Here is a 25903-nt window from a genome sequence, read left to right on the forward strand (position 1 = left end):
TTTGATCACTGTGTCTTACAAGCAGTGGTTCTCACATCCCTTACTTAAGGTTCTGAGAATCAAGTAACTGGATAGAAATATGATCGTCATTGTGGCCAGTATAGAGTCAACGCGTATTGTTCAACAGCTGCGTTAGTTAAGCTATCCGCTACCTTTACCGCATGGGGGAGGACTTTACGTCAAGTGGACTTTTTTTTTTTTTTTTTAGACAGAAACGCGCCCCAATGGCCGCTAGGGCGCTATAATAACCAACTCACGTGTAATCAATCATACAATCACTGGCGGATCCAGGGGGGGGGGGGCGGTAGGGGCGATCGCCCCCCCCCCCACTCGGCCGACCCCCCCCCCCCCCAAGGGGGAGGGCGGACGAATTTTAGTGTAGAATTCACACAATTTGTATACGAATTTATTACTTATGTTAATAATATATACTAATTATTTATATTTTAACCTATTTTTAGATTATTTCGCCCCCCCCCCTCTAGTGTGTTGGCCGATTTGGTGGGGTCGGGAGGGAGCGATGGCATCATTTCCGCCCCCCCCCCACCATAAACTTTCGAGTGGGGGGGCGGTCCAAATTATTTGTAGAAATCACAGCTCGCTAGCAGAATATAATAAATATCTATATGATTAAAACTTGTTATTGATTTATATTATGTCGTTCCCCATGTTGGCCGATTGGGTGGGTGGGTGGGGGGGGGGACGAATATCTCTACTGCCCTTCCCACCTAAACCCTTTGAGTGGGGGGGGGGCGGTCCTACTTTTAGGGAAAATCATAGTTTGTGAACAAAATTAGATCAATTAAAATATAGTATTTATATTATGTCGCTCCCCTTCTGGTATCTTGGACGCTTCAGTGGGGTAAGGGTGGGGAGTGATTGCATCTACTGCCTTCCCCACTCTAGCCCTCTGAGTGGGGGGGCGGTCCTACTTTTATGGAGAATCATAGTTTGTGAACAAAATTAGAATATCTATATGATATTAGCTACGTATTAATATGTGAACCCATTTGTATATTATGTCGCACCACACTCTAATCTCAAATTTTATCATTAGTAAATATAAAATGAAAAAGGGTTGTACCAGGTGGGAAGGCGATACACGCAATCGCCTTCCGCCCATCGGACAAACCAATACTTTTTCTTTTTGTAGTTAATGTAATTTCACATGTATTTTTAAGAAAGACTTTGCTTTGGAAAATTTAGAATTCATACGAAATTTTTCAGTATAAGAGTAACGATTGAGATGAGTTCTGAACCCAAATATTCTTTCCTAGTCACCTTTTTCCAACTTTTACTCAATATGATATTTTTCTTGTTAAATAAATTTGGGACTATAGCTCACAATGTATGCTTGAATCCTAAAAAATGCAAAAAAAAATAAAATTTGAGTAGAATCTAATTGGTACATTTAATTTCTTCTCCCACTTCCAAAATTTTTGTATAGAACTTTGAATTATAGTTCTGTAACAAAACAAAGTTACAAGCATGCCTAAGCAACAAAATATGTCACTTACAAATGAGCGTCTTTTTTTAAATATTATATTTCGAATTTTTTTTTTTCGGCAGCGATCCTCAAAGCATTAATCCAGATATGTGGGGTATCTTCAAATCGTTTATTTGCAATGTAGTAAGGGCCTATAAATTTATAATAGAATATTTTTCAAGTAAAACATTTTTCAAAAGGTCATTTTTTAATAGGATGAATAATGAGCTATAGATGTCAGGAGAATGCGTTTCTGCAGTGAAAAATGCAAGAAAACGCTTATGGCTTATGGCTTCACCTCAAACCCCACTGATGAATAATGAGCTGTAGATGTTAGGAGAATGCGTTTCTGCAGTGAAGAATGCAAGAAAAAGCTTTTGGCATCGGGGCGTCGCCCCGAACCCCACTGATAATAATGAGCTGTAAATGTCAGGAGAATGCGTTTCTGAAGTGAAAAATGCAAGAAAACGCTTATGGCTTATGGCTTCACCTCAAACCCCACTGATGAATAATGAGCTGTAGATGTTAGGAGAATGCTTTTCTGCAGTGAAGAATGCAAGAAAAAGCTTTTGGCATCGGGGCGTCGCCCCGAACCCCACTGATAATAATGAGCTGTAAATGTCAGGAAAATGTGTTTCTTCAGTGAAAAATGCAAGAAAACGCTTTTGGCGTCGGGCCGAACCCCACTGGAGAGGCTTACAACACTCCCCCAGACCCACAAGCTATCAAATGAAAGTCTGTATATGTAAGGAGAATGCGTTTCTTCAGTGACAGACGCAAGAAAACGATTTTGGCGTCGGGGCTTCTTTCGGTACATTCTTACACCAGAACGTGTTTTAATACTTCAAGCAATACACAACAATGTCACTTACAAACGAGCCTTTGCACATTTCATAAAAGATTTTTCTGATCTAATAATTCTTTTCAGAGATGTTTAGATATTACACATTTCATAAAAGATTTTTCTGATCTAATAATTATTTTCAGAGATGTTTAGATATTTTTAATTCTTTCTTATCGGATTTGTGTGCCTAAATAGTGTTATTTTGTTTACAAGTGAACTATCATGAACTGATCATGGTTTCATTGCATATGAGACAGACGTGTTTAAATTGTCGCTGTATTCGTATATTACTTCAATGTTTCAACTCATAATAAAAAAAAAAGATTTTTTTTCGTTTTGTTTGAAATGGTTATTTTAATTTTATTTTTGAAAACAAAAATTGTTTTGGGTCGGGTGAAACTTCTCCGCGATTCGAACTTCTCGCGCGGGCCGTAGTTTGCCTATCACTGATGATCTTCTTTGCCTAATTCCTGGCAATTATGCTGCATAAAACTATTTAAGCCTAATGCATTATTTATATAATGACTGTATTAAAATGTACCAAATATTTTTTCTACCTTACTTTATATTATCTCTATAAATATGCAGGTCACAACTGGGTTTGCCCAGCAATGTGAAACACTGTACTTATCCTTTATCTTAGGAATCGAAGACATTGCCATTATTATAACATTTAGGCCTATATTTGAATGCGTACAAAATGATTAAGTTTGTGTTGACAGTAGGATAGCATCTCATTAGCCTACTTAATAAAAATCTGAACTGATTAGCCTACATTTATGTTTTGTTGAAATGTCCGATAGGTTTCCATTAGAGGAAGTAACTGTGTGAGTGCTGAGGCGTCTCTAGAGTTAAGTTGGACTGGATTAGGCCCACGGGCAGTAGCTTGCCCATCACTTTTTAAACCATCAAATGGTACTAAAAATAATAATAACAAAACACTAGATATAGTGGTTTTAAGAGGTTCGTGTATATCTAGTTGTATATGTCAATTTCGGCTACAAATACACACTTTCGTCATAATAATAATAAAAAAAAAGAACAATTAAATTTGGCAACTTTTCATTATTCAATCGAGTTGAAATTTCGCTCATAAACTGGAGGGGCGTGACAACACATATTTTATCAAAATTTCAGAAAAATTTGCAAATGCCATAGTCTTTTATACAAAGCAGTGGCGTAGCTATGGATTTGGAAGCCCGGGGGGGGGGCTTGACATCTTTAGGGTCCCCTGCATTTTGACATTCGATATCATGACATGAGATAATGGCGTGATATTTAATGTAAAAACAAATTTCGGACATTCATTTGGGGAACTCTCAAGTGGGGACCCAGGGGGATTTTTTAATTCGGACCCCCTCCCACACCCTAGCTACGCCACTGGTACAAAGCTTATATCAACTAAATCTGTCTTTACAAAGCTTATATCAACTTACTCTGTCTTTACAAAGCTTATATGAACTCACTCTGTCTTTACAAAAATTATATCAGCTGACTCTGTCTGCCTAATACAATATATGTTCACGTTATTTCTCTTAATCACATTCTCGGATTAAGTAGAAACCTTACACAATTATTTGTTGAGATCAAGCAAAAAAAAATTATCGATTAATTAATTAATTTTTTTTAATCATAAAAGGAAATAAATGCTACTAATTGAGAGATGTGGCTGTATATGTGAAGCTAATCCCCTTATTATATTCTGATTACGTTATTTGTCCCACTTCCCATTCTCGGATCAAGTTTAAATTGTGCACAATTATTCATAGTCGATGACAATACATAAATCAACATTTTTTAAACCATTTAATTAATCAATTAGTGGTAATTAATTAATTTTGTTTTATATAAAAGGAGCTTATTCCTGCAGTATTGAGATATACGGAAGAATTCTTCTCCTTAGATGAGTTTTTTTTTTTTTTTAAAGATTTTTTTCTTAATATTTTGCTTGTAATGCTTTATAGTTCTATTTGCAGGACTCAGGGGAACTAACACTTTTATTTTATCTTTCTTAGTATTAAGTATGGGTATAATCCCTTTGGCATATACCCGCATTTATCTATATGGCTTAGAATTGTTACTAAATTATGAAAAATTAAATATGAATGTTTAGATTTTGTTTAATTCATTAATCTTTTGCACAGATTAACAACATATAATAATTGTTTTTCCTTTTTTCCCATCTAAATAAGACCCAAGTTATAAATATATCAAATTCATTATAGCTGAAGTTTCTGTGTGTGTGTGTGATCACCTGCTCAGCACAGAATAGACCTAAAATAGGCCTACAACAACAGAACCCGATTCCTCCTACCGATGTTACTCACCACAAGGCACGTCATGCGTAACGCAGTGCTCATACCCAAAGAACAAAGACGAACACTTGCAAGGTGCTAACGAGACGTCACGGCTGAGAGAAATCTAGGTCACATCTGAAGCGGTGATTGTATGCCAAGGAAAAAACAAAGCAGAAAAAAAAAAAAAACACGCATGTCTAACTGGCAACCATAAAATGTGTGGAGTGGATCAATTGCTGACTGTCAGCGGAAGCGAAATACAAACACCCCGAGTGTGCTCTTATCTGTGTAGTAGTCTGTGGTCTTGTTGTGTGTACTGTGCTAAGCCTAAGCTGTTGACCTAAGTCAGGCTAAGTCTCAATGTAAACACTTTATTCAGTCTTCAAGTTGGATTATATTTAAATCTCATGTTTTTTTTTTATTTGTTGTCATCTAATAGTCTAAATAGTTATAACAGAGATCTATACTCTATACATTGTTTGAATGTATAATAATAATACATATATCATATATAATAATATATTATATATACTACAACACTAGTACTTATACTAGTAACTTAAACTGTCTATATCTAGATCTAGAACTAAATAATAAGTATAGATTATAAATTATACTAAATAATAGAGTCTGAGATTTAGTCTAGATCTAGACTAGATAGCAGATACATCTACTGAACTATATTATTATTATTATATAGTCACTACAACTACTACTAGATGTAGATCTAGTAATAATTAAATACAACCGGGTATACTACTTCTAGATCTACTAGTCACCGTACTAGTGACGTACTAGTCATTCTAGTGTAGATTTCCATATATTATATTTACTCTCTCATTAGGCCTATATGTTTATTTATTTTTAGTCTATATTGCTCTATATAGTAGTATATAGACTCTGGATATATCTTTTATAGTATTATAGACCCTATATTCATATAACTATATTATTACTTTTAATATAGACTATAGTATAGATGTAGTCTTTATTATTCTTTATTATAGATTTAGATGTCTACTAATCTAGAATCTACTCGTTGTCGTCGTTGAGTTTATAAAAATAATATAGAGATCTAGGCCTAGTCATAGATCTAGTTCTAGATATCTATCATACGTTCTAGATTCTAAATCTTGGAAGGATCTAGATTCTAGATATAATATTAGTATTACTAGGACTAGATCTATATTATAGTATATTCTAGGTCTAATATAGTTAATAGAGTCTATAGTCTAGATGTAGCCATACATTTAGTAGAGTTAAGATTCTATTTCTAGTAGATCTCAAAGTAGTAATCTATATGATCTAGATCTATTAATATTAAGATTTTATAGATCGACAGTTTTGATACAAAATACATTAATTCTTCATACAATGTTTTATTATTCTAGATCTATTTTCCATTTAAATTATTTGGCTAAATTATAATGTAGGAAAATGCAAGAAAAGCTCGACGTAGATAAATTTTAGATCTAGGTCTAGTGATCTTTCTTTTTATTCGACTTAATAGCTGTATTAGCCACAGAATTTCAAATAACAGTACTGCTAGGCCTACATATTATGTTGGGACATGGCTATACACCATCTAGATCTAATTCCTATAGTCGACTAAGATGGAATTAGTCTATATTATAAATGATTGTTTCTAACAGGAAAAAAACAACAAATCTACACTACAGGTAGGTCCAAATTCTAATTTTTTTTTTTTTTGCTATTAACTTCAATTTGAAGTTATAGACTATAGGTCTAGTATTATTTATTAATATAGACCCAATTTTAAGGAACTAAGTTAAGATGCCATATTTCGAAAATAATTAAAAAAAAAACTGTTCAAGATTTAATGCTGTATACTGTAGACTGATTTCGGTTAGCCTACTTTTATTTCTAACCAACTCCCATCATTATGTCAGCTTCTCAGGTGCACTGCTCAGGTTCTCACCTGCATATTGACTTACAGTGTCAAAGAAGTCGTTGCACCTATATGAAGGGGGAAAAAAGCTATCCCGTCGATCCCAAATGGAGGGGTGGGTCGATGGGGTCATAAGTGATGACTTTCATTGTAGCATGACTAGGCTAATAAAAGGTTGGCGATGCTCATCCGTAGCTTACCATGGGGGTCACGGAGGTTACCGCTCGTCCCGGTATTGAATCTAAAACAAAAAAAAAAAAAAATGTGGGAAGGCTAAGAATTGCATCAAAAACAAAACCACTACCACTAAATGAAGACATCTATCTGAACTGGGATGGGAGGCGCTGACGCTTTAATCGTGTCAGTTATGTAAATGCGTGCCATATCAAAGGTATTCAGGTACGGAGAAGACATGTCTTAACAATCATGATCCATGTTAATGTCGACACCTTCCTAACTAGAACATGTAAACCTCCCTGCATTTAAGCTCCGTAGTGAGATCATTTCTTGTAGTACGGACCAGGTGTCTGGCAGTGTTCACCAGGGGTTCCCTCGCATGTGCCAGCCCTACCCTACCTTTGAAACCTGTCATGTTCTAAGCACTTTTCCAACCGTTGAGGATGTGTTCCACTGTTTCCATGTCCTCTTGGCAGTGTCGACATCAGGGATCGAAGTACTCTTGGATTCTGTCGGACAATGCCCTGTGTGATAATGTGTCTACTTGTGTCCTTTCACAGTAGACATACTTGCATGAAGACATGCTGAACCAAAGTAAAAACAAAGAACGTTTGGGCCACGAGACAATCATCAGCTACTCACAGACCAAAAAAAAAAAAAGAAACAATGCAACAAAAAAAATAAGCTTTTAACTCATCTGACCAATGGACCTCATTCATCAAACGTAAACAAACAACATTGAGTCACGTGCTTCTCTATCTCTTCTATACAAATTACGATCGAATTTTAATCAACAATGGTAATCACGTGACAGTTGTTTTATCAATATTATCACGTGACCTTTCTTTTTGGTGAATCAGGTCCATTTCGGCTATCAGGGCAGAAAAGAAGTGGAGCATCCGCTTGTATGAAAGCGCGGGAAAACAGAAAGAAGTTGTCGGACTTAGATGAATGGGTGTGAAAAAAGGGAAGGAGAGGGGCGGATGGTTTAGGGCTGTCTCCATTCCATTGGAAAGAAAAGTTTGATAGGTGTTGATCCCCTGGGCATGAACGGTGCCTCCTGCCATGTAAATAGGTTTGTTCTCAATCTTTATTCCTGTGTTTTTAAAACTACCGTATTATTGTATACCAATAATAAGGGTTAAATTCTTTATTTTTTTTGTCCAAGTGCAACAAATTATTTATTGTTACGCTAACTTTATACTTTATCCATGGTGGTGGATGGGGGTGTGAGTTGAGGGGGGGGGGGGGTGTATCGCACACTCTTCTATCTTTCGACTTGGACAGAACTGCCCTCATTGGATGTTCCCGCAGTTGACCGCAGAGAGAACACCAGATCTAGATACCGCCCTTTTTTTGTTTGTTTCTTGCTGAAATGATGCGATCTTAGATAGACCTTGCTTGCACATCACATCGCCATTTAATGAGCTTGTACTTTAAAAAAAAATTCCATTCATTCCTGACACATTCCTAAATAAACAAATGCTTTCAATGAACTGAACCATATACGCAACCAATGAAATTCTTTCATCTTTTAACGGGACTCCTATTAAACCCCAGAGATATCTAATACTACTTAGAGTGACTCCCTTTCTGGTGTATGTGCTGACTGACACATTGCACACACCCACGTAATGGAGGAGGCACATTGTCTTGTGCATGTTTGGGGGGGGGGGGGGGGGAGAAGCCTTGAAATCAGTGAACCGTGAACAGCGGTTCAAGAAGAAGTAAAACTTAACCTCTACCTTTCTAAAGTACTTTGGCCTCAATAGGTCCGTACATATTGGATATATCATCACACTATAGTGCAGTATTTAGTGCAGTAGTGCAGTATTTATCAAGTTTCATTTATATTTACAATATATTTGGATTCTAAATTTATGTAATGAATGTTCATTTAAGTTAGTCCAATCTACCCTTTTTTTGTGTTTTCTTTTTATTCGAACAAGAAAAACATCTAAAACACTTTAGAAAAAGACAATATCTTTTTTATACAACTTATAGAGCGATTGATTTTCTCTTAATAAAAGGAAACGTGTATCTCTGTGTGGGGGTGGCTAATACAGATTAAGTCTTAGTTTTTTTTTACTAAAGTTTGTTGCTCATTACATGCATAGGTGTATACTCAGTGGTGAAAATGAGAGGGGGGGGGGTAGGAGGAGAGTGAAGCTGGTTCAGTCAATTCTCTTCAGACTTACGAGTTTTCCTAATTAATGACTATGATGACATATGTCGTAAATCTGACTCGTAATACACATTCCTATAGATCAGTCAGTAAGTCAAGTTAAGGGCACAGATAGACAGACATGACCGCATCATGGAGCTGACCAAAGTGTCCGTCGTCTTGTCTATGTTGGCTTGGACACTACTGACCACAACTTCCGGTCAGTGTATCTCTTCAACTCCATTTCCGTGTACCTTCAAACTGCTCTACAACAAAACGTTTGTGGACAACATTGTCCAGTATCTTGACCAGGACAGCTATACTGTTATACTGGAGTACATTCTCAACTTGACCAATGTGGGACCGGACTTTGACCTGGTCAAGAGAACCAGCCCTGATGCGTTTCAACCGTGGAGGTAAGAACTGTTGAACTATTTTGTCTACTTTAATGTACGATGATGTTATGTTTCTAAGATTGGCTTTTTTAAAAATTAAAAGTGTCAGATTAATGAAGATATTATATAGAATTTGATAGCTACCTTAAGAACTATGGTCAGGATACATTCTGCTATTTATTATTTTTCACCCATCTAATGCACACATTTTTAGCGGCCTTTGCTAGAATAGCCACTTTTAAATTGTGAGTGTGGGTTTGTTGTCCTTCAGTCCTGTATAGATTTCGAAAACTAAAAGTGCTATTGTAATCCGATTCACCATCGCCATTGTGTCAGAATAGTTGCAGCGGCTACTTTTGGTCTTCTGAAAACGAAACTTTGTAAAAAAAAAAAATAAGTTTTTTTCTTCATAAGACGCACTATTTTTTTTTAAATACAATAAAATATACTTATTTATTCTATAAAACTACGTTTGTAGAACAGAAATGGCCCAAATAATAATAAAAGTGTTTTGTGATGCATATACAGACACACACACAAAATAGTGAATATATTATGTTACTGGTTAGCCTGATTGACCCCTAGAGGAAGTCCTCGAGTTTGTTTAAAAGCTCAAACTCCCTTAGTTGTGTTAATATTTAGTCAATTATATATATATATATATATATATATATATATATATATATATATATATATATATATATATATATATATATATATATATATATATATATATATATATATATATATATATATATATATATATATATATATATATATATACATACATATATATATATATATATATATACATATATATATATATATATATATATATATATATATATATAGTATATATATATATATATATATATATATATATGTATATATATATATATATATATATATATATATATATATATATATATATATATATATATATATATATATATATATATATATATATACATATATATATATAAAATAGCTGTTATATAGCGCATCTTTCATGCTTATATCATGCATAGGGCGGTATTGTCCAATCTCTTGCAGACCGTTGGAGATATGGGGTATCTGAAAGAAGGTTTCCCGTGTTGCCTTTAGGCGCTAAGACAAGTCTGCAGCGTCAAGTGTCGAACTCGAGACGCCTTGATAGGTGGCCAAGTCATAAGCCCAAGCAGTTTTAGCCTCTCGGCCACACATCCCACCCCTTACAAAATTTAGCATTGCAAGCACCATACTAATGATCATACTATTGTTTAGATAGTTTGTGTTGCAGAGCCCTGCTAACTAGTGCCAGTTTTCAAAATGTATCCAAATCTCCTATATAGCTCCCAAAACTCACACCTTTCCTCGTTTCCGCAAAAACTTGGTAGATTTAAAATGCGCGTAAACCATTTCACTTTGAAATAGTCAATACACAGGAGACAAAGAAGTGTAAAAAAAAAATGTTATTGGTAGCCCTGTCGAGGTCCAAACAAAGAAACTATTCAACAGAAATCAATGTCTCGTTCTGAGGAAAGGGAAACAAAAGAGAAAAAAAAAAAAGTCATCACGTCTGCTAGGATTGCAAATGAACGTCTGAGTACGTAGACAATAGTCTTTGTTCAGTTTTCTGGTACGTGTTGCTTACAGCACAATGAATCGTTGCATGCAAGGTTGTAGACGATATCGTATTTCAGAGTTATCCTCATCTAATGAGATTTTAGTGGGTGGATTATTTAGGTCACTCTAGGACTGCATTCCCCCCCCCTTTTTTTTTTGGTACGGAAATAACGAGAGTTACGTGACTACTTAAGGGAAGACCGGGGAAGACTTCAAAAGCGTCTCGATCTACGTGTGATACGCACAGCACTTCAACTAAGGGAAATACACATGGTAGATTTAGTGCAACCAGAGTTTTGTTGTTGGGTTGTCTTTTACTTGTTTCAATTAGACAGACCTCTCGCTTGTTTTTTTTTTTTTTAAGTGGTCTCCCTCCCTTTCCTCGAAACGGGCGTATTACCATTGGCTAAATACGTTAGCGTAGCCTCTGGCTACTGCTAAACTCTGATGGGCGCCTGACATTAGATAGTATACTTAAGGTGGTTGGTCGACACCCTAGTTAAACCTAGATGACCTTGACATAATCTTCCTTATAGATCGCTAGGTCTGAAAGGGGAAAGTTTAAACCTCTCATTTATTATACTAAATTCGCTTTTTTTTTTTTTACAAAATATTGTAGCATTTATGGTTGTTTTGTTTAGATTCATACTGGAGTCTTCGTGTTTTAGGCAAATACATTATTTTATATTTTACTAAATTAGTTATAATGCTTTGACTCCATAATGTTGTGGACTTATTATGGTAACTCTTCCTCTTTTACATCTTAAAGTTTACATTTGAATAACGAACATGGAGAAAAAATATTATTCTATTTCATTAGCAATCGCAGAATTTTGGAATTAAAACAAAATCGTGGGCAAAAACGAGTTGCCTAAGCCAGACAGGAACACCAAGGACACCAGAATTTAAGTCATTGCTTAACATGCATGACGCGTAGGACGTAATCATCTTCTTTTTTTTAAAGTAACGTCTGTATTTTATAAGATAAGATAAAATAGTAAGGTGTAATGTAGTCTAGGCCTACTAGTAAGTTGTAAAAATGCACAATAACTTAATATCCCACGCATCTGGTAACAAAAATCTTTAAATAAATCACAAGTGCTTCAAAACATGCTGAGCATCCATTGATTGTTATCCAGACATGTGTACATTTTACAAACATGTTTCTGTGTTCAGGTGGTTCCGTACCCAGGGCAAAGCCAGTTCCCAGTTACTTCTCATCTATCACTACTACTATGGCCTCCTGAAGCCCATGATGGCAGTCAGCATCAGTGAACTGAGAGTGGATCTTGTGGTCAGCCCAAAGGACTGTTTCAGTAACGTGACTCGTGAGGATGCAGAGGTCATGATCAGAAACTATTTATTGCAGGGTGAGTACTTGATGGATGAGCAGCTTAAAGCTGAGCAAATGTTTGAACATCAAATTTAAACACCTTTGTGGGGCATTGTGTTTATTTCAACTTTATATAAGCACTCAGAAATTACCCAGAATACAACTGTAATACTAGACTACATAATATGTCCCAATTGAAAGCGTTTTAGTCTAAACTGTTTTCCCTTTTTCCCATGAAAATAATACTAAAAACCTTCCTGGACTCAATGCAGACCTATACACACGTGGTAGATAGGTCATAGCTTTTATAAACTTTTTAAAATGTAAATGACACTACGCCAAAAACATTTAACCGTCTTAATGTATGAGTTGAAGATCTGGATTTTTCTCTGGAAAGGCAGTGCTTCTGAAAGAAGATTAACTTTATTTATGTAGTCTTATCAAAGACAAATAATTTTTTTTCTTCAGTTAGGCTCACTTAATATTTTTTTATTATTTATTCATGTAAATTAAAACTAAGAACAAGTTGAATAGTTGAATAAAATTATTTTAAAAATTGTTGTCTTCTTGTACTACATCACATTGTCACGTTTATATTGTGTTGTCAATTAATCATGCTGGGTGTTATTTCTGACAACTTCACATGTGATTATTGACTACTCTCCATGTCAACATTTCTACTTTTCTTTTTTTTTAAAATTATTTTATACATTTTCCAGATTTCAACATTGACAGCAAAACTGCCAAACATAGCTTCAAGTATTCTGATGATGTTGAGATTTGTACTGCAAGGATAGGCAGCAACGCTGGGTGGGGGAAATTGATATACAGGTGAGATGAACTGCTTAATGTGTGGGAACAGGGCAGTTTGATTTGATGACCGATTGTGCCTGGCAGGGGCCCCACAATATACATTTAGCATATCACTGTCAGTTATGGCTCTTGTCACAGGTCTCAAAAGATGTAGGACTTATAGGGTTAACAAGTTTAATGCATCATACTATAAAGAGTCTGCAGGAGCTCCCTTAACACAATATAAACTTTGTTTTTATTTCTTAAGTATTTTTATATTTTGCATGTCTACATTTTCGACAGTGACAGTGGGAAGCGTGGTCGAGAGGCTAAGTGCACTTGAACTTAGCTTGGCTTGGCTACCTATGAAGGGGGTTTGAGGTTCGACACCTGACTCGGGTAGAGTTGTGTTTATTGAGCTTCTAATGGCAGCACAGAAAAACCTTCTCCTAGATACCCCCTCCCTCCACTGGTCCACAACTGAGATTGGACCAAAGCCCTCTGAGCATGCTATAAGCATTGAAAGTAGCGCTATATAAAAAGCCATAATTTAATTTAATTTAATGTTGAAGCCAAATGTTAAAACAAAAAAAAGAGTGACTAACAAACTTCAGCACAACTATAAAACATGTTACACAGTTTTGATCTCAACAGATGCTGTGGCTGTGACTCTGATGACTCACTCTACTGTCATGATGTGTCTGAAGATGGTTGGGTCTGGGCACTCAAAGTGTTTATCGTAGTTCTGACTGTCTTCTTTTGTCTCTACATGCCTGTGCTCATACCGAAAGCTTACATGTAAGTTTCTCATTGGGAGATACTGATGACTAACCTTACATTTTAAATCAGTGTTTGATTAGCAATAGTTTTAGAAATGTTTTATTTGAAATGAAAGCATAGGAAACTGAAATATGGAGTTATGTTTTTAAAGTGTGGGATGCCTGGTAGAAAGGCTAAGTATACATAAACTTGGCTTGACTATCTATCAAGGGGGCTTGAGGTTCAACACCCATCTCAAACAGAGTTGTTCTTAGAGCGCCTTAAGGTAGATACACTCTCCCCCCACTGGTCCACAAAAGAGATTGGATCATAGCACTTTGAGCATGCTATAAGTATGAAAGTTGCGCTATATAAAATCTATTTAAAAAAATAAGTTTGTGATATGTTTTTAGAAATGAAGATTATTACATCCAAATCATGCAGGACAGCAGAGGTGGATTGTGGCAGGCTTTGAACTCAGAACCATTGGGATGACAATCTGAAGCACATAACACACACTACCTTATGCTTAAGAAGAATAGCTTGTTTGGTAGCCATTAGATAAAGATGTTATTATTATTATTAATAAATAAAAAAATCTTTATTTATATCTACAATTTTTTTTTGGTAGTTACCAGTCAGCAGTTTTTTTCCATTTCATTATCAAATTTCAAAAGTCTTTATTTTGTACAACTTTGTAATTGTTTCTGGTTGACTTTGTCCCCAGTGTGAGCACCTACAGTTATGACCCTAAAGATGACCTTAAGTTTCAAATTGTCATCACGAAAAATGCAGAGAGATATAGGTAAAGAGTTTTAAATCTAATCCATTTTATCTTATTGATGTCCCTAGTATATCAATGTGTTAATCTAGACGTGCTTGTTGATTAGAGACTTGAAACTCTACCAATTCTTTGGCTTTCCTGGCTAATTCAGACAATCCATTCCATATTCTAATGGCATAAGGGAAGAAGAAGCACTTGTACAAATTTGTCCTAGCTTATGGAATAATAAGTAATATGCCTAATGTTTATGTGAACATTAAAGTAAAACTAATATATAAGATCAGACTCAAAGCTAGATAAATTATAAAATAAAGGTAAATGAACTTGTAGATTAAGGTGGTTGAATGCCTTGGCCATCAAGTTTAATCCCAAATTTGACTCCCTGTGGAGATGTTTTTTTTAGATACTAAGGATGTTCATAAGTCATCAAAATGATAATCAGTTTATCATAACTATTGAAACTGATTATCCAGCTTCTCTTGTCTTATAAACTTTTGCTTGAATTTTTCATGTGAGATAAATAGGTTGTAATAACATGCAATAGAGATTTAAAGTGATTGCTGACCTCCATCAGTCGTAAAGCAACGTTTCTTCCCAAGGAGCAGCTAGGGACTTTAGAAGAGACATTCTTGTGTTTGAACTATGCATATAAAGATGCCTTTGAAAGAGACAGCTGGTGAACTCTGACGAAATTCTAAGAACAATTCATTTAAAACCCAAAGAAGGGTCCTTGCAAAAACAGGTGCAAACTATGAAAAGAAACTTAAACAGACTCCAGGTGGAGAAAACAGCTTAATGGAAGCTGCAACTGTATTTGATTGATAATTTGAAAAGTGGAACCAGACATTTTTAATAAGAAAAATAGACTTTTTAAGACAAAAATTAGAAGCATTTATTTAAAAAATTGTAATTTATACTATGATACTTGTCACTCCTAATCTATATTATTTAAACACAATTGTTTTTATTGTTTTCAGCAATTTGGAATCTGCAGCCTTAATACAATCAAGTTGTTTGAAACACATGAAAGCATTTCTAGAGGAGGTGAAGAAACTTGAAATTGATCACATGACAACGGTCAGCGTAAAAAAACTGGAGCTATCAATTAGTGAGGAGAAAATATTTGTAGAAAATGGTCAAACAGTGAAAACATTGCGAGCTTTATTTAATGGACTCATCAGATGTAAGGTAAGATAACTGCTGACTGTTATGGCATAAATAACACCAAATAATTTTTTAAAATTTTATTACTTTAAACAATAAAAACAAGACCATGGCCTAAATATTGCTGGTCCATGGAACAATTTTATCCAACCATCACGAAACAACACACAGTCCTTAGTCAGATAGCCATATCGTAGTTCACCTACAATGAGAATGTTAACATCAGTCCTTTTTAAGTACACAGGCTGTGTCACGTGTTGGTTGATTACACATAGAGCTACACCACCAGCATCACAGTTTAGCTACAACAATGTGGTTAGAAATTTAGAAACTACAAGCCAGATTGACAAAACACACAGGCTTTACTGTAGCATCTAAGATAGCAAACACACATAATTAATTAATAAAGGAACTAGCTTGTATAGAATATTAGGTCACATATCAGCATTTCTCTACAAAAAGAATATAATAAATGTAAGCAAATATTCTATAAAATAAACCAACAGTGTTGTTTATATGTGCTTTGGGTCACACACTTCTAATATTTTGGGAAATTCATTCAAAATGTTCAAGAAGAACACATACATGAAGTTGTACTACTAATACTGGCAGGTAGACAACTCATAACCAGGAAACAGAGTTATATCCCTTTAATTTTACAATTATATCTTTAACAAAATATTACAAGATGTTTTTTTATTCAATCATTAGATTCAACGCAGTGAACCATTGAAAGAATGTTGTAATACTCCTGCTTGTGGAACACATTGTTGCACTAAGTGTCCCAGGTGGAGTTCCTGGCTTCGAGCTTTAAGAACCATCCTAGTGTTGTCCATTCTGGCCCTTCCCAGTGTCCCCTTCATGTATGCTATGTGTGTCAATGGCCTAGACTATCAAGTCCTGTCTCAGGCCTTCAGGGAGAAAGGACTCAAAAGCACTTTTGATTTCTACACTGGACCTATTGTAGGGAAAGTGATTGTTGGCTTTGTGTCGGTCATGTATGTGCTACATGGACTCATCATTGTCATTGATGGTGCCAGCAATCAAAGCATAAACAAGTTATACACCGAGGTGCTGAATGAGGATGGAAAGAAAGAGAGAGTGCGAAGACGAATGCAACTGATGCAAAGGATAATCAAAAAAGGTTGTCTGCCCGTGAAAAGATTTGGTGCCATATTTGTTCCATGTTGGATTCTGATGGTGCTTTTGTCTCCCCTTCCTGTTCTGCTGACATTTTTAATTAGTAGTCCCATGGTTCAAGTGATCATCCAGCTAGTGAAAAGAATACTTCTCCGAGCCAGAATGTTAAAGGACAACCCAAAGAGTGCCATGAGAATGTACAACAGATGTGAAATGTTTTTGTTTTTCTTCACTGCCATCTTCATGGTAGTTGTACTCACTTTTGGTGCCAACTTTCTTGTCCATGTGTTGGTCATGACTATAGTGATGATAGTAGTAGAGGCGGAGCTTATGTACCGGGTTCTCCCAGTCGTTTTCATCATGGTAATCTACATCAGGGACTCCTACAGTACTATAGGGAAAAAATTTGATGCTTTCCTTGGCACAATCTTTAACTACGTCAGCAACAAACAAATAGATGAAATGAGGAGGGAGGCGTTCAAGCCAAGTGACGAGCAGGAGAATAAAATCTTTAACATTCCAGCAGACATTGATGTACAAAGTAATCCATCAGATGAAAATACTGGTAATAAACCAAAGTAGAAATTAATTAACATAAATATTTATCTATGTAAATAAAAAAAAAAGTATTATAATTTAGAACTTTCATGTGAATCTTCACATATTTTGTTAGGGCTTTGTTTGTAAACTTATTTTACCCTGTCGTTAGGTAGGAATATTTAGGTTCACAATTTATACTTTTTTAGTCATCCTTGGGAGGGGATTACAAATAGTTTTTTAGCAATTGCTGTAGTCTCAGAAATAGTTAATGCCAAGTAAGTTTATAGTTATTTTAAAGTGAAATATTTTTATTCATTATAATCAAAATAATAATAATAAGGCGACTCCAAAGATTAATGAGGAATGCAGTATTTCCTGTGGCTAGGCAGCCCCAACTGTGACCTACATAATCACAATACTTAGCATGTAAATCCTAATGTCTGTTGCATTGGGCTTAAATATATTAATTACAAGAATTATATGCAATTACTTTTTATATCTTCCTTTACTATCATTTTATATTGATATACATCAGAGTATATTTTTTTAGATTTTTTAAATTTTAATATCCACCAGATATATACATGATTTTGTTGAAATTCATCTACTTTTTCATTCTTCTAAAAATGTAAACATATTAAGAATCACATTAGTGTTTTATTACTCTAGTTGTAGGACCTGCATGATCTTAGTTAAATAATGTCTTCGTATCTAATGCTCTAAATTCACTCCTCTGATAGGATAAAAATTTTCTTATAAAAGGTCCTTTTTTTTTCAGCAGATGAGACAACTGTGACAGTTTCACCTTCCAAAATGAGACATCCAAAATTAACCCCCCTTTTTGATCTGAAAGATGGAGCTTTACGTTTTAAGATGAAACAGTTTCTGGTGTTCTTAGATAACAATGACAACTTGTACATCAGTAAAAAGTTTCTGTTTCACTGCTCAACTGTAGACTGCACTGGGGCACCAGGAACTTTAGGAGAGAACTATATCAATGTAAGTATATGAGTAAACTAACTGCAGGGCATTGCTTGTATAGAGATGATGTGCCTTAAACCTGAAGCATAAAGTGATGAAACTAAAATGTTATTATATTACCTTAGTGGATCATTCTGTTCTCTGCTTGAATTAATTGGTGAAAGCTCACATTTCAGGATGTAACATAACTAAGATATCATTAATGCATTTTGATTTGATTACCTTATTAGAACACAAGCCAGAAAAAGAAAGAAACATAGGGCACTGAAAGTTTTACACTATATATTTTAAATTAAGTTATAAAATTATGTATCTTTTCTATCTCGTCTCACTTGCATAAAGGTTATCACGCTGACCTTTCTCATCTGAATCTGTCTACATCTAGTACCAGGGATTATAATATTCTTTAAAAATAAAAATAATTATTTAAAAAAACTATCTAGAAAATTTTTTTGGTACTGTAATCTAAGCTTGTGATTAGTTTTAAAGAATGAAAAACAAAAAATGAGATAGATTTTGTAAGTTTGTTAAATGGCAAATATTTTCTTTTCAAACAGGCCACAATGGAGTTTTTCAAAATTGGTGTCTTCATCCTGTTTATATTTCTGGTCATCATGGCTTATGGCTCCATCTACTACATCTCTCCCACCAATCATCTCTTCATCACGCTAATCACTGGCCTCATTCCACTCATCATTAAGAATATCTTCAGCGGTGGCAACACTATACCAACAGTCAATACTTCCAACTTTAGGTAAAACTTAAACAAATCATGTTTAAAATTTTCAACTACAGTAATAATTAAATTGAATTAATTTTTACTAAGAACTAAATACGCCTACATGGGTTTTGTTGTACTAGCTGTTCGGAGCTACAAATCAACAACCAAGTATAAAATAAACTATTAATCTCCATGGGTTCGAGTCTCTTCCAGAGCCTTTTGGTTGAAAGAACAGATTCTAAATGCTTAAAAAAAAACACAAGGACAAGGATGTCATGCTGCCTGCACAATGTCAAACTTTATTTTATTTTACCTATTCTTAGGTGGTGATAATGAAGTCTATCTTTATGTGTTCAAAGCCTGGTATTTTTTTCTTGTTGATTCTTTGCATCTCATGTTACAACATTTCAGTTTGATTTTACTGACACATAAATGATACAGTTTTGTGTGTATTTTGAACTCTTATTTTTTAAAGTTATTTAGTCTTGGCCCCCTAAAAAATCTGACCAGGAATTAAAACGTTGAAGAAAATTTATAATAAAAAAAACAACAACTAGTATCTTACTTTTGGAGCCATTTTGTTGATGTTCTATAGATTCTCATTAGGTACTGATTCTGTTGTAGTCTATGCTCTGTTTATACTCACTGTTTATAAGCTAATTGCTTTTTATATTGGCACAATAACAATAAACTGCTTCATACATAAGCTTTCTATTTATTATACAAAAGAGGATTCAGTACTTTATTTCATTTCATTATTTTCAATTTAGCAGCTTTTAAGTGAAGCTGTTGGTTAAATTATGGAGTGGCTGAACAGAATAGTAAATCACTTGGCTTCTAAACTGAAGGGTCTCAGGTTGTTTGCCTATGTGAAATATTAGCTACCTAATTAAAAACGATAGGACTTAAGTCCTTAAGTTATTTTGGATTTCTTTTTAATCTGCATCACTATTTTAGTATAGAACTTGTGTCTTTACTCAAACTCGTACTAGCTTATTTTATTACAATATTAATTTAGCTAGACATTCTATTTAGAATGAAAAATATAACATTTAAATGCATTTTATTCTCTCAACAAGATTCCAAGCTCAATTTAAAGAAAAGGTTGAAACCTTCAATCAGTGCTGGACAGTAGAAGATATCCACTTGAAGCCTAGAGAATACAATAATGATGACATTGACCATGTGTTAAGACTGGAACAGTTTCCAGAGAACAAAAGTGACGTCGACCTGCTTGTTGTCAGCATAAATGATGAATTCAACCAATCATTATCAGTTGGTCAGAGGCCCAAGAGTCATGACAGCTCAAGAGGTCAAGGTGACTCATTAAGAAGTCATGGAGATGAAAGAGCTCTACTTGAAGTCACATCCAACCCAGTCAGTAACAGAGAAATTGCATTCACTGACAGACCGTCAATGAAAGTAAAAACAATATTAGCTGACATCAGTGTTCCAAAATCAAAGTCTACAGATGTTCATCAAACCAATGTATAATGTCACCATGGAATTTACTTTTTGTTCATGTATTTTCATAATGTTGTGAAAGATATTGCTATTATAGTTATGATATTTTTATACCTTTCCTCTTATGTCAATCTATTTTTACAATCCTCTTGCAGCTTGCTTATACTTCATAGCTTGAAAAAAACAACAACTTTTGAACAATTTTTTGCTAACAATTTGACAGTTTATATACATATTAGATTATTGGCTACATTGAAAAAATCTTATCTCATAAAGTACAAAAGTTACTTCAAAAGAGAAGATAGGTCAATCTAATCATGTTAACCACTGACTTAAATTCTGCCATGTCATTGGTTTTCCTGGCTAGCTCAGGCAACCCATTCAATGCTCTAATAGCACTAGGGAAGAAGGAGCATTTGTACAAATATGTCTTAGCAAATGGAACGAGGAATGTGCCTTTATTTTTGTGTCTTTCTGAGTATTTTATTAGGTTTTGTTTTTGTATTTGAAGATTATGGTTCAGTGTTTTATGTATAATTGCTACTTTACTTTTAAATCTTCTATCCTAGTGATTTTACTAAAGGTGTTACTCTAGTCAAATGTGGTTATTCATTTGTTATGAATCTCACTGCTCTATTTTGTGTCTGTTCTAGTTTCTTAATGTTTTCTTGAGTTGAGGGGTCCCAAACGGAGGATGCATATTCTATTATTGGCCTAACCAAGGTTAAATAACATTTTAGTTTTATGTTCTTATTTGATTTGTAGAGATTTCTAGTTTGATTTCCATGACAGTTTTTCATTTATTATAGCACCTAGGTATTTTGCATTTTTAGTCTGTGTTGCTGGTTTACCATGGATAAGATAAGTGGAATTTGTTGTATTTTTTTTGTTACTCTTAATAACTGACATTTTTCGGGGTGGAAAAACATATTCCAATTTGATTACATTTCTGAATTTCATCTAATTTTCTTTGTAAAATTTCTGTATCTTGTGTTGTTTTTATTTTTCTATAATATCATGTATAAGAAACATTTCGCGTTCTTGTTAAGCACAGAATTTGTTAGTTAAATAGATAAAATAAAATAAACTGTGCTTATCACTATATCATGTAGCTGTTTATGTAATTAAATATTGTTTTTCATAATTATTATTTACTATAGTAATAATTTTGCTTAATCAAAGATGTTAATCCAAAATGAGTCTGGTCCCTATCATTTCGGACTATCAGGACTCCACTATAATTAATTTATTAAGCTCTCTTTAAAGACTTTCTTTGGCCTGTCATTTATATAAGACCACTTACACAAGGTATACTTGAAAAATACAAAATAAAAGAAAGAAATGGTAGTCTAATAAACTCAGCAATGCAGGATGTTTTGGTGATGGTTGTATTGGTGACTAACATTTCTGGGCTAATTGTTGTTAACATATATTATTAATTAATAAGAATACATTTTTCAAAAGATTTAAACATATTTTAGTTTTGCATATGTATTTCTATTCCAACGTATATATTTTATGTGTAAACTTTTTCTATAATATTCTGAATTATAATTATGTCATTAAATGTGTACTTCATGTCAGTCATTATGTTCTTTAGGCATTAATGTTATTCATTAAGAATGTGGCTTCACCATTTGGTGTACATGTGTGTGTGTGTGCGCTTTTCTTTAATTAGTCAAAATTTGTAAGACATCTTGCTGGACTATAATTGTTTTGCCAATATGCTTTTTAAAAATGAATTTGTCAACAAAACTTAAGTGAACAATGGTAGGAAAAAAAATTATTATTTTTTTCACACCTAAATGATGAAGTAATACAAAGAATCACACAAAACAGCAGCTTCAAGAGATGATCATTTGCATTTATTAGGTAGTTACAAATAATTAAAGTAAAGCATATATTTTTTTCCATTTTGAGGGCAGCTGGTCTGCCCTTCTAAAATGTTAATATAAAAGAGCTGTAATGTAATACAAATTGCTTGCTTGGAATTTCAGGGTGGGACTACTATTGTTCTCTACTTGAAAATGTCCCTAAAATTTATGGAATTGGCAAGAAGCTTCATTCATTGTCCATTCATTGAGTCTTCTGGTACCAATCTGACTTGTTAAGTTCACTCAATTATTTGTTAAATATTTAAAACTTTGTCTTATTTTTCATAAACTGAACATTTTTGATTGAGAAAGCTAAAAGCATGAAATTATTCTAAAAAAGAACAATTGATAAAAATAATTCTAATCACAATATAAAAATTTGACAGGCCTGTCATTTAATAAAATTCTATCCAAGGTAAAGAGACATAGAGGAATGGAGAAAGATCTTGTGTGGTGCCCCTGAGGTTTAACAGACAAAGGGATAGGTGAAAGTTAATCCATTATTGTTTGTCTAGATCTATTACAAATTATATTACATGACTGATCCAAACTAATTGATACAATTATACTTAATATAAGCTTTGTTTTTTAAAAAGGATTTTTTTAAAAGGTTTTTCTTGTTAAATATCCAGATTTTCATGTAGAAAATATGTTTATTACAAAACTCCTAATTCCAAAGCAGCAAATGTCCTGCACCAAAACTCAGCTTTAGCGCTAGATTTGTTTTATGTACTTTTGTTTGTAAGTATAAGTTTGTATTATTGAAGTCAGAAAGTGAGTTTGCTTTTTATTAGAAAAACTTTCCTAATTATGCGAGAATGTCATAATCATATAATAATATATTGTGGCATTGATATTCTTTCTTTTTATAGCAAAAAAATCTGTATTAGAAAGTTCATTTTCAGAAGCTTTATTTGTTTAAAATTTGTTATAGCTAATAAACATATTTTATTACTAGTTCCTTAATCTTTATGCATAGCCATTGTTTATGTTCATTCCTTTTGCAATCATTGTAACTTTGGTAATTTTTTTCATGTTTAGTTGTTATTGGTCACAGATCTTTGTACAAACTTTGTAAGTTTCTATTATGTTTATATATATATGTATTATATTATAGTAGGAAAGTTCGTTTTTTTTTTAATTTCCTTTTTTGTATGATAAGTATGAAATATTGACTCAATTTATTTGAACACAAGAGTTTTTATGTCCTTTGCTTTGTACAATGTTGATAACATTCACCATCATTCGTTAATCTAGATCTTTCAGCATCATTTGATTAAATGTTTATCAGCTCACAATTATTGTAGGTCACCTTTTAAATCGATCATCAGTTCTCCTGTCCCAGTCTCCTGTATTTTTTTATTGAACTGTCAATCCAAAACAATATGTTCATGTATTTTCAGAATATATGCATATCTCTATCACCTCTTTTATATCAGGCCAGCATTGTTGGTAGGCCACTTTATATTCATTAGTTTTTATATGCACAGATTCATAAACACACAATGTTATAGATATAAAAGAAATATTACTGTTTATTTTGTTTTTTACCAAGCTTTTATTAACTCTGGTTTTGATATCAAAAAGGGAAATAACTTCCAAATTATTGAGATCTATAGCTGTAAAGTTCTATCCTTAAGATAAGCTTTGTTTTTTAAAAAGGAATTTTATTTTTTCCTTGTTTATATGTATGTCATGTTTATATATATATATATATATCACCATTATACTATATTGGAGACTTCACATTTCATAGGTACCTTGTATTATTACAAATTTATGCCTGTGTGTACATCTATGTACAAGTCACTAAGGTTTTGTTCAACCAAGTGCAATTAGTTCCTTTTGGTTAAAATTTTCATGTTATTTAACATTGTGCCAAATTTATTTGAATCCTATTTTTTTTCTGCTTATCTTTGGCCTTCCTCCTAAAATTTTGGACCATAACAAAGGACTGGAGAAATAATGCAACAAAATAAATGTACTTCTAAGTCATATGTTCAAATACAAGCAATTTATCATTATTATTACTCAAAAACATTTTTTTTAGTAATATACTGCACGTGGCACTCACAAAATTGACAAAAAAAAACAACAAACAACCAGATTGGTAACCCACGTTGACTTCATAGGCTTTCTCTCGAAACATAATGTGACCGACATGGGTAGATTTGTTATTTAGTGTCTCCCTCAATGCCATCAAAAGTTGGTTTTGAGGCACTTTCACCTTGTTATCTCACTCAAGAAAAACTGCTTGGGGTGCCTGTCATGCAAGATAAATGTAGCCATAACGAGCTCACATCCACACCATCAACTTATTGCGTCGCTAATTTTTGTGTTTGTTTACGTGTAGTCCTGCCTCTTGATCGGAAGTACAGTAAGTAGTTAATGTATCGAAGTTTATTTTACGTTAGGCAGCTAGAAATACTTAAAAGTTTGTTCTCTATTTGTTTGATATAATAAGAACTTTTTTTTCTCTAATGGTATCTTTTATTTCAAGCACCACTTTCTTAGATTATCATTTCCCTTGCAATGTCCCCACCCCCACCGTTGCCTTTATAACAAAAGATCATCATCATCATCATCAAACTCCATTAGAGTGAGGGCTTGAGAGGCTCAAATCCTCTCTTGCAAAAGCCCTGGACAGAAACCCTGCTGTCTTGCCTAGTGCATACACGTCACTATACAGGTCGAGAATTTTTGGTTTCCCAGACCTGTCGAGACGGAGATCAGCAAGTCTGGGGCAGTTTCCTCTTCTTCCCCGCAGCGGGTGCACCGTAAATCGAAATTTGGCCATAGCCGTGAGAAATATGAGCCAACAGGACAGTGGCCTGTCCTGCACTGTGCTATAATAGCTTTCATGGATTAAACAAAAGATGATAGATATTTAGAAATGTTGCTTTTTCACCTCACACTTTCATCTAAGAACATCTGTTTCTATTCTTGAAACTTTTGTTTTTCTTGAGTTATCAATATTGATAATCTATTTGCTAAGTTCGTTTCAACCGGTAACACAGTGTTTCCAAAACATTTTCCTTAAAGGAACACTTCGCACATTCTTAGTATTTAGCGGAACACTTTTTTTTGTTTAGAGAGATTAATTCACGTGGTGGCCTACTAGTTAATCCTGTAGTTAGTGGAACACCTATTTAGGCCTCCCGGAACGCTAGGGTTTCGCGAAACACAGTTTGAGGAACACTGCACCATTTCCATTTTAATAATTAAAGGCCAACTTTCTAGTAGAATATAATTTAATACAGTAGCGAGGAACAGACGTAGAATATTTAAAATGTTAACTTGATTTTGTGGTTATTTTAGATACTTTAATAATGATCGATTAAAACTAATAGTAGATCTATTCAAGTTAGAAGGTTGCGAAGGATAGAGATATCGTTAATAAAAAGTAAGTGGATCACTATTAAGTCATTTATAAAAAAAAAAAAAAAAAAATAGTGACGTTGAATAACAGAGTTT

At 33.9% G+C, this 25903-nt stretch overlaps 1 protein-coding gene across 5 annotated transcripts; it reads left to right on the plus strand.

Moving 5' to 3' along the window:
- Positions 1 to 4843: 4843 nt before the first annotated feature.
- On the plus strand, positions 4844 to 24316 carry LOC106051643 (uncharacterized). 5 transcript variants are annotated; one of them, XM_056026834.1, is made up of 12 exons: positions 4844 to 4989; positions 6138 to 6306; positions 8980 to 9293; positions 12054 to 12247; positions 12930 to 13041; positions 13657 to 13800; positions 14489 to 14566; positions 15523 to 15733; positions 16421 to 17414; positions 18171 to 18388; positions 18928 to 19124; positions 20171 to 24316. In XM_056026834.1, the coding sequence occupies exons 3-12, from the start codon at positions 9031 to 9033 to the stop codon at positions 20583 to 20585; spliced, it is 2826 nt and encodes a 941-aa protein (XP_055882809.1). In that variant the 5' UTR covers positions 4844 to 4989; positions 6138 to 6306; positions 8980 to 9030; the 3' UTR covers positions 20586 to 24316. The 5 variants fall into 5 exon arrangements, with proteins under 5 accessions (XP_055882809.1, XP_055882805.1, XP_055882808.1 ...); XM_056026830.1 differs by having other exon boundaries at positions 4845 to 4989; positions 18168 to 18388; XM_056026832.1 differs by having other exon boundaries at positions 4887 to 4989; positions 6280 to 6306; positions 18168 to 18388.
- Positions 24317 to 25903: the final 1587 nt, after the last annotated feature.

This window comes from Biomphalaria glabrata, chromosome 4 (assembly GCF_947242115.1).
Source record: "Biomphalaria glabrata chromosome 4, xgBioGlab47.1, whole genome shotgun sequence".
NCBI lineage: Eukaryota > Metazoa > Mollusca > Gastropoda > Planorbidae > Biomphalaria > Biomphalaria glabrata.